The sequence below is a fragment of the Grammomys surdaster genome, unplaced genomic scaffold, assembly GCF_004785775.1.
Source record: "Grammomys surdaster isolate TR1022 unplaced genomic scaffold, NIH_TR_1.0 146, whole genome shotgun sequence".
NCBI classification, from domain to species: Eukaryota; Metazoa; Chordata; class Mammalia; order Rodentia; family Muridae; genus Grammomys; species Grammomys surdaster.
Window position 1 is genome coordinate 3977713 of NW_021604604.1, and position 9593 is coordinate 3987305.

Sequence of the window (9593 nt, forward strand, 5' to 3'; positions counted from 1 at the left end):
GAAGGAAAGTTTTGCTTTTGTTGTATTTTACTTCCGGAGAACCTAACATCTGAACATGCGCATATGGAAATGAAGCAATGTGCTTAACTAGTTAAGTCAACTGAAGGGCAACCCCTTTCTACTCAGGGCAATTAACGGGCCGGCAATTTAGGAGGTAAAAGTACTTGTAAAGTGTTACACATGTGTAAAGCAAGATAGATCACTATTTACACAACAGCAGCCGGCCCCATTTCTCTTTCTACCTTTAAGCTAAGTATCTGTGGGATCAATTTAGGCATTTTCTGTAGACCACTTGGCTATTATCTTTGTATTCTAGGATACTAGAAGACTTTTAGGAGTGAAAGTCAAACTTTAAAGCCAACTTTTCATATACCCTTATTTGGTAAATTACAAAGTCAGGAGACTTGAAAGGGGCCTTCTTAAGGTGAAGATTTTGAAAGTGGTAAGTTGGGAAAGGTTTTAAATCTGAACGTAAGAGTAGCAACGATTGGTCATTTAAGAAGCAAACAACGATGCATCTTTCTGTTGTTTTATTAAAAGACAAATTTTGACTGAAATATCCTTTAAGCTTAAGCAATTTTCAAATTTAGTAAGGGTAAAAAGCCTCTTCCCAGATACAATAAATGGAAATGTTTTCAAGTATGGTGACACACTGCTTAGTAAGCCATAAGTGCCTCTGACGGTTTAACAAAAGCACTCTCAGAAGTAAGTCCATCATAGAGGATGAGATGTCTTTTGTCTTAGATAACACCGTGAAAACCTCAAGAAAAGCCTAGAAAAATGAGTTAAATTCACCAAAATTGGCAAACATTGGTAACTTTTGCTTCAAAGATTGTAAATAAACAGATACTTCTTTCATTGGGCTTTCAAGCAATATACAACAAAGCATTTACTAACAACATCATTTGAAGACAACAATGCATTTTCCTTAGGTTTTAGCTCTTACAATCCACTACACGGTTCCCAAAACTTCTGCACATTGTGCTTTTCATAGCAAAATTTTAAAGATCATAGCTATTTTCTAAATGAATATCTTTTTATTGAATTTTTCCAATTAAAAATGAAATTGAATTTTACATCTATAATTAGAAACGACACACACAATGGGACTGTACAAATTTAGGTCAAAATAAAAATATATGTATTTTGTGGCTTCATAAAACATCATTTACTAAATCTTTAAAGAAAGCAGAAGTAACAGCAATATATGTAAAAGTAATGATTTAATGGCTATAAGCAAGACAAAGCAATAGAATTGTGCTTCTTTTGCAGACTGCAGACAATGAAATGCTTAGCTACAGTTTCCCATACAAACATGAAACAATATTCATATGGAATAAACATCCTTACAAATAACTGATGGCTGATAAACACACGCTAATAAGTTCGACCAAAGCAAAACTGAGACTTGGAGGGGTCATTCATATTTTAAATTCAACACGTTTGTTCTTATTTAAAACTACCTGTAGAAACTCATAATAAATTGCTTATATTTCCAGACATTACAGAGAAGGCAGATACCTTTAACTATGAAAACAAGTCTTAAATTTGAAATTACAATTGTGCCACATACACTAAAATAAATTGAAGATAAAATGCTTTACTTCAGCAATTAGCTGGTTGACTTTAAAATCTATTTTAGAATTCCACTGATAAATAGTATTTAAAAACACATTAATTCTATTTTAACCAATGGAAAATGAAAACACTATATTTGCCTTGGTTAAAATTTTTCTTTACTGCAACATTAATTTTGAAAATATTATTGAAGAAAAGCCAGAACTATGAAGCTCTGCCATTTGCTTCTAAAGTGGGAAAGAATCTGAAACTAGTTATCAACATTAAAACAAACTGTGTGCTGGTGGTAAGCCTCAGCACAGGGTGCACTGTGGTATCTGCAAAGGTCGAACCCGTTTGGAGAAGTTTACAACTGCTTTTGAATGCATGAAACACAATATTTTCATAGTATTTATAAATATATCATACAATACTGTTTCCTGTTAGGTCATATACCAATATGGCATTGTACAACAAGCATAATGCCATCTGATTCTTACAAAAGCGAATCACTTAAACAAGTCAGTAAAATAAACGGTAGTACCCGCTTTTTAGGCATACAGATTGTAAAACAAGTTTCCTTTGATCATTTTGCGTAGCAACAGAGAAGTAAAAATCAAACAGGAATTAAAATGGCTAAATATGCAAGAAATTGTTATTCACAGTGACATGGCTACATAGAATGCAGTATTCTATGCTTAGTCTTTCCATTTGCTGAATTTCAAGATAAAAAGCACTTGTTTTCTACAGGTTCACAAAACAGCATAACAACAAGAACAATCAAAGAGAATGTAATGTAGGCGTTAGCTGAGATTAACAAACTATGGCCCAATGTCTACCCACTGTAGAACACTTCCAGATCCAAACAGTGGTCACAGAAACCATTTCACATCTTTCCTAACACAGAAAAAAATCTTGCCCGCCTTCTCAGAATCCAATTCTTTAGAGAAAGAATCTTTCTTTTCACTTAACATCCATATTAAGTATCACATCTAGTCCATCTTTTATGGCCAAATTTAATGTCACTACAAAAGGAAGCAAACTGGAGACAGTCACATGTATTAGCATCTATAAAGCTGTAATGGATGAAGGTATCTAAATCAGGGGGTTGGGTTGAAAAATCTTTTCCTTAACAGTCTTAACCAGATGAAGTTGCTGCTGACCCATTTATTGATGATTTTCGAGGTCTACTGGCAAAGGAAGATTGGTGGTTACCACTGGGGCTGTTGCTGGTTCCATTCATGGTACTGGAAATGTGAGGGAACTGGGGGTGAGGAGACTGCACTGGAGTGCTGGGGCTGGGCAAACAGGAAGAGGTGGAGGGAACACCTCCTGCTGGGCTGTTGGCCTTGTCACTCCCAGAGTCACTTTCCAGCTCTCCAGCATTTGTCAGTCCATCTCTCTGGTGACTCATCTTCATTCTTTTACAAGTTGGCCGAACTCTGTATTTCAAAGGTAGTGGGCCATTCTACAAGATTAAAAGGAAAAAAAAAACTTCAATTCTTTATATGCACTGGACTAACATAATCTACAGTAGAGAGCCACTTACTCGTCTCCAGGTATAAATGTAGGCAATGTCCATTAGTGTGTAGTAATCCTTTAAAGGTTCCTCTTCATACATGATGTCAATCTATTGAAATATATTTCAGGTATTCAGTGACAAAAGGACAAAGATAAACACAAATGGTTTTGTCATCTAAATCTAACCCAAAATGCTTTAAAAAGCACCTTCAACCATTTTAAGAAGTATCTTAAACTTTGCCACCAAATTTAAGATTTCTTTGTATTGCTTCTTAAGGTCCAGAATGAAAAATAAAAAATGTTCAAAATGTAAAATCTACATAAAATGAATGAGGTAGGTACCTGGAAAGTATTAGGTATGTCCATTTTACTCCTGAGAAATTTTCTCAAGTGCATCACGGTCATTGCTGCCGGGCATCTTAAGTACCTTTTATCATTCACCTAGGAGCACATTTACAAAAGTAATTTTCTTCTAATTCCTAACTTTAAGGTAAAAAAAAGTACTAATAGTCACACCAAAATGCAACAACTCTCAACTAGCTACATTTTGAATTTTCTATTAAAAATACTTAGTCAACAAACTAACACGGCTTGGCCATTTAATAATATCATATAACCCTTAATATTCTAAAGGGCAGCATAAACCCTACGTTTCTCCCCTGTACGTTTGTAATATAGAACATACCTCTTCCTTAGGCTTCTCTTTATTTACTTTCCGATCCAATCTAAGAGAGAGAAAATAACTGGTGAAACGAAGTACCTAGTAACCACATTACCATCAAGTAGCTTTCTAGAACTCACCTGCTCTGATCAAAGAACTCAATAGACAAGCTTATTATCTCATCGTCAGTTATAATCCTCTTGTCTTCATCTGCAACTTCCCCTCTGTCTTCATTGGAGCCATTGGCAGCTATAAAGACATTTTGAAAGTCAATTTTTAAAAACTGAATATTTTACCTATAAGAGGACAGAAGGGATACTCTAAAGACAATACTTTAAATTACTAAATAGATTTTCTTCCCCATGTAAAATGTCTTTGCCCCCAAAAGTTTACCATCAGCTGAAGGGTTAGCTGCATAATAGTCTCTTCTTCTCTTCATTTCATCTGAAACATGTGAGAAGGGAAATGTAGAAATGTGCTATAGTAGGTAAAATCAACAATTTTTAAAAAATTCATTGAATCAATGTACTCACTTTTGAAAAGCCCTGGAACTAATTTGTACACAATATCTTGAAGAGTTTTATCTGACCTGAAAAAGTAAGAGTCAATTAATATGGCAAAACTAGAGTGGTTCCTAAGTTTTGGGTGTCTGGGTGCTGAGGTTTGTTTCTGTGATAGAGTGAAGAGTGCCCTGATGAGAGAGCCTGTGAGGAGAGCTCACAGCTGTTCTCAACCCTGCAGATACCCTGGAGTCCGTAATTAACTCTTCACATCCAAGAGTCAAGAGAGCCTTTCATGTAACAGAGAATTCTAACTCTCACTAGTAAGAATAAAGAACATGGAAGTGTTGAAAAGACGATTCTTGCTTGTCATTAAGTCAATAAAGCTACGCACAAAAAGGGAAACTAATTCAGTTTTAAAGGACAGACACCTTTAAAATACTAAAAGACAACCAAGCTTTGTCTAAACAGTCATTAAAATAACAAGAAATTAAAAGTTCTACCCCCTATAAAACACACATATCAGGTATAAACTTCCTGCAAAGCCAAGCCAGGGATGTCAGTAATAATCCCCACCAGGGAACGGCAGCATCTTCCTACCTTATATTCAGGAGTGGTCTAGTTTTGTGAACTTGGACTTCACAAACAGGACAATACTTGCTGGTCTCCAAGTAACGCACAATACATGTTTTACAGACTAGAAATAGGAACGTAAAAAGGTTTTGTGAGTTTAGAAAGTATAGGTTCAAACATTATAATAGTGTCAGAACTGAAAATTCAAGGACGGAAAATGACAAATGCATTTCTCAGAGTGAAAACAATTAATACCCTGAAAACTATACAATGCCTAACTGTAACAAATCACTACATATAAAAGAAAGTAAACCTCACAATTGTGTACTAATATTGACAAGGAATGTAGGAATGCTGCTAGTGTTAATGGTCAGGGTGAGCTGTGAAATATACAGACCCAAGAAGGCTAACACTGTGTACTTACAGGAATGTAGACATTCTATTATGGTAGTGGCATCAATGAAGTACCCTCCACACAGAACACATATTAGGTGGGGATTTAGCTCAGTGATCTTGATTCTGGTTGTTCGATGCATTTCTGCTTGATAAAAGATCCTGCAAGACACAGAAAAGTATTGGCTATAATTTTAAAGAGAGAGAGAGAGAGAGAGAGAGAGAGAGAGAGAGAGAGAGAGAGAACACTGAGATTATCTCCACAACTCCAAGTAACTGTATACCCTGAAACGCTGAGCAGTTCATAAAACTCGTTTTAACACTGTACAGCTGGACTCTCCAAACGTTTTCCACAAAAGGAATTTACTAATGAGATCAGAATAACCTCCACTGCTAAATGGTGTAAAAGTATCCAACTAAATTTACTTCTCGCCTCTCAGGTCATTCCTGGAGCGAGATGAAAAGGTCTCGGATGGGGGCTGGGAACTGAGTGGATTCTGGTCTCTTTCTTTCAGCTGTCCTCCAGCTCTGTAGACACCACGCAGCTCTGCTGCGGCCACCACGAGGCCGCCGCAGATATTTGCTAGCCACTAGAGCTTGATCTAAGTCTCCGAATTTACTGTGGAATTTCCTGCAGGACTTCTAGTCAAAAACTTCGTGATTCTTGTTAAGACAGCTCAAGCAACCAGAACCTGGCAGGGCTCAGGCCCCACAAAGGGAAAACGCTCAATGAGCCTCCTGCATCCCCGGCATTTCCGGACTGGGTGCCGAGGAAAGAAGCACCTCGTGGGCCTCGGTTGAGGCCTGGGAGACGCGGACACCGGCGGGATGTGAGGGGCGGATCCCGAGGTGCCCCGGGCTAGGTCTTGTTCCGGATTCGGAACTCGCCTCTGTTGGGGTTTCCATAGCAACTTACACTTACACTTGGCATCCGGCCACCGCTGCAACTCTGCGCGGAGCTGGCCGAGCCCAACCTCTGCGGGCGTGCGGGGTGGCGGGCGCGGGGGAGGGGCGGGGCGGGGACGCAGGGTGCCGATCCTCGGGTGACTGCCACCACAGTCCCAACCCCAAAGAGAATGCCCAGGCCATTCCAGACACACTCCGGTCTCTTCCATGCCCACTGCGAGGGAAGAGCTACGTTCTCATCTTGCCTTTTTCTGACTGTCCTGCTATCAATCGCTATGTCAGAAATCTTACTTAAGAGATCTTTTGAGAATTGCCAACTGCGCACTTAGCTGCAGCCCGGCAAGACTGGAGTTGCAGAGACGTTTTTTGAACTGAACTTCTAAGTCTCCATTTCTCTAGTAAGTCCCTAGTAGATTAGATGAGCCATGCAAAGTTTTTGGAAGGGCTGAATACTTAACTTCCATTTGAATAAACTATCCTGGGGGCAAGAAAAACTACTTCAGTGGGTGGTATAGTGACAAGGTGCAAAGACTCATGAGACCAGCCCATACCCCAAGCTAAATGCAGAGTAAGGGGGGGGGCTGTCTTTTCCCACCTAACTTCCATACAATACTCACAAGATGAAATGATAATCCCAACAGCTACATTTTAGGAAACTCACAATTGAGATTTATCAGCAACACCACACCAGAAAGTTCTCAGGAAGTCAGTACCTGTGTGGGATGTAGCTGTGGGATTTAGCCTCAATCGCTACTCTTTTATTCATTACAGAATCTACACCAAGACTGACCTTCTACACCTGACTGACATAAAGCCTCAAAGCTGCATGTAATGAAAATCTAGGAACTTGTATAATTTGCAATAAAATGCACCTGGGACTTTAATTCTAAGGAAAATTTAATACAGAAGAGGGAAACACCAACCAGCATACCCCAAAAGGCTGGAATTAACAGGGATAGATACTAAGGATGGTCCAAACCCAAAACAAGCTTCTCTGAAAGTAACTCAGGGACAACCAATGACTTTAACCAGAGACCTTCTTTGGATTATTTGTTTGGAATTCTGTCAACAAATAGCATCAATCTAAGTAAAGTAGTTGAGAAGGTGTAGATGAAATTATGCCTCTAAAAAGAAGCAAGATGCAAATTCAACCATACTTAGTGATTAAAGACCACCCTGCCCGATTTAAGACAACTCTCCTTGTGAAACCACAGGCTCTTTCCTAAAAAGAGTGAGGTTGGTGCTCTGCCTTTGAAAGAAACCAGATTCAATACTCACACCACACAGCATGAAGTCCACACCAAAGCCTCCTCTCCATGTTACACTCCATTACATAGGTGCAAATACTGACCCAAAGAGCAGTCAGACCTCAATAGAAGGTGACCGCTAGTTAGTTCTCTTTGAACATTTCAGTCACATGGACTTGACCAAAGCCTCTCAAATTCACCTTAAATTGGAATTCACACAACTGCCCTCCCTCAGTTGATAATATTTTGGCCCTATTCCTATAACAATTCACAGTGCTAATCAATTATCACTTTGTTATTGATACAAACATCAATTCTTTTTATCCTATTGGATAGTACTGACAACCTCATGAAGACTTTCTAGAATGCTTGGTGAGACCTAAGAAACAACTTCTTGCACCACAGAAACTGCTTATAAATCATAAAAATGCAACGAGCATCAAATGCTGAAAATACTCAATAGTCAAAATTCAGCTTAATCAGTTGGAGCTGTCAAGTATTTAGTTGGAGGCCTAACACCAGTAATGTCAATATGAAGGAAAACAGAAGCAAGCTCTGATGTTAACAATCAGCCAGATCACTGCAACCTAAGAAATGCAAATGAACTCCATAATCCCACTTGGGGCTCACAGCTCAAATGCAAGTGTGGGTAAAGTTGGAAGTGACCTGACTGATGGGGAGAACTTTGCCTGTTTGGACACTTAACTTACATTCAAGAGCTCAGTGGTCGATTGTCAATGGACTTATCAAATATATCCAAATGCCTACATGCCTTACAAAAGTCTGTATGTGATTATATTTGAGTGTCTACCCACATATACACAATCTTTTACATAAAGATATTACGAGAGTATAATTTGCCCTCATAGATTATTTCAAATATTTCCCTTTCATAGAAGATGTGTAAATAAATACAATTTACTACAGATTATATAGTATATATAATTTTACCAAAAAAAGTCAACCTCTTGATTAATTCTCCTTAATCTCACTAGTCTACTTAAGACCCAAATGTTACTACATAGTCTCAGTCCTCGGTTTCACTCATGCGGTCAACAATCTACAGCCTCTAGTATCAAGTCTTTACTACATTTTACAACGTGTTCCCAAAGGTTGGGGGGTGGGGTGGGTAACAAGCTCCTATAAACATAGCTTGAACTACCATCACACATCTGCACTTGGGCAAATATGCCCAGAATTTTGTCTACTTTAAGAGAAGGAGTTAATGCTCAATTCTCTTTCAGATATTGAACCGTGACCACTAAGCCCACTAAATCCTTTTATTGCAATTGGGAATGATCAAAGTCTCTCTCCTTGTTTATTTCCAATTATTAACTGTAAAGCTCTGGGGGAAAGATCATGCCCCAGCGCTGTCAAGTCCAAATGACTACGTAAACACAAGCAATCAACCCGTTAGTGCTCCTTCCCCGAAGCATCCCCTTACTACATGACCTATCCTGACATTTAGCAAAATCTATAAAACGCAATGGACCTAGGTCTCAGCTCATCCCCAAGGAAAGGGAAAAGTTGTAGTGTCTTCAAAGGAAAAGAAGAAAAAAGGAGGGGGGGAGAAGAAGTGGAGAGAGAAAGGGAGCTTCAGCGAGGGTAACGTCCAGTCACCGGCTTCACTCCAAAACAAAGCTCTAAATTTGAAATGCCCACCTCCCAGAGAGCTTGCCCCCAGTCCGTATGGTACTCTTGTCCAAGACTCCCAACAAATACCACCTTGAAAACTTTACCCTTTACAACACAAATGCACAAGACCTTGGAAACAACTGGGAACCGCCATCTTACCAGCCATCCAATTTCACACAAGTGTCCCTCCAACTTAAGTTAATAACATTTTTGTCGGGGCTCCCCCCAGCCTAACATCCACCTCGTCGGGATCGCTGTCCCCCACAGTACCCATCCCTATAAAATGGGGGCGTTCCCTGGAGGTTCAAAGACCTCCAGAGCCCTTTCTTCGGGAGAGGAGGGAAGCCACTGGACCCAGGCAGCGCCCGATCTCAGGATCCCGTCCCCGTTTCAGCAAAGTCTACCTCTCAACAAAGGGCGCAGCGACCGCGGGAGCCGCGCACGCTGGAGACACAAGTGCCGCTCTCGGGGACCATGTGCGGCGCGAGGGTGGCGGGGGGCGCTCGGGGGAGCGGGGAACTAAAACGTGGGGCGGCGCGGCGCGGCCCGGCGCGGGCGGCGGCTGGAGCGGCTGGAGCGCGGACGGGCGGCGCTGGTGCG

General features: G+C 40.1%; 1 protein-coding gene across 2 annotated transcripts in view; it reads right to left on the reverse strand.

The window, feature by feature from the left end:
- Window positions 1-515: 515 nt before the first annotated feature.
- Bmi1 (BMI1 proto-oncogene, polycomb ring finger) overlaps window positions 516-9593 on the reverse strand; it is a 10148-nt gene continuing 1070 nt past the window's right edge. The window contains exons 1-10 of one of the 2 annotated variants that reach the window (XM_028764853.1): window positions 9398-9487; window positions 5237-5367; window positions 4840-4936; window positions 4273-4328; window positions 4133-4183; window positions 3880-3988; window positions 3764-3803; window positions 3421-3519; window positions 3107-3187; window positions 516-3025 (exon numbers count right to left, since the gene is read on the reverse strand). In XM_028764853.1, the coding sequence (XP_028620686.1) occupies window positions 2696-3025; window positions 3107-3187; window positions 3421-3519; window positions 3764-3803; window positions 3880-3988; window positions 4133-4183; window positions 4273-4328; window positions 4840-4936; window positions 5237-5348 (975 nt within the window). In that variant the 5' untranslated portion in view covers window positions 5349-5367; window positions 9398-9487 and the 3' untranslated portion in view covers window positions 516-2695. Of the gene's footprint in view, window positions 3026-3106; window positions 3188-3420; window positions 3520-3763; window positions 3804-3879; window positions 3989-4132; window positions 4184-4272; window positions 4329-4839; window positions 4937-5236; window positions 5368-9397; window positions 9488-9593 lie in introns of those variants that run through there. The other variant, XM_028764852.1, reaches the window with a different exon arrangement.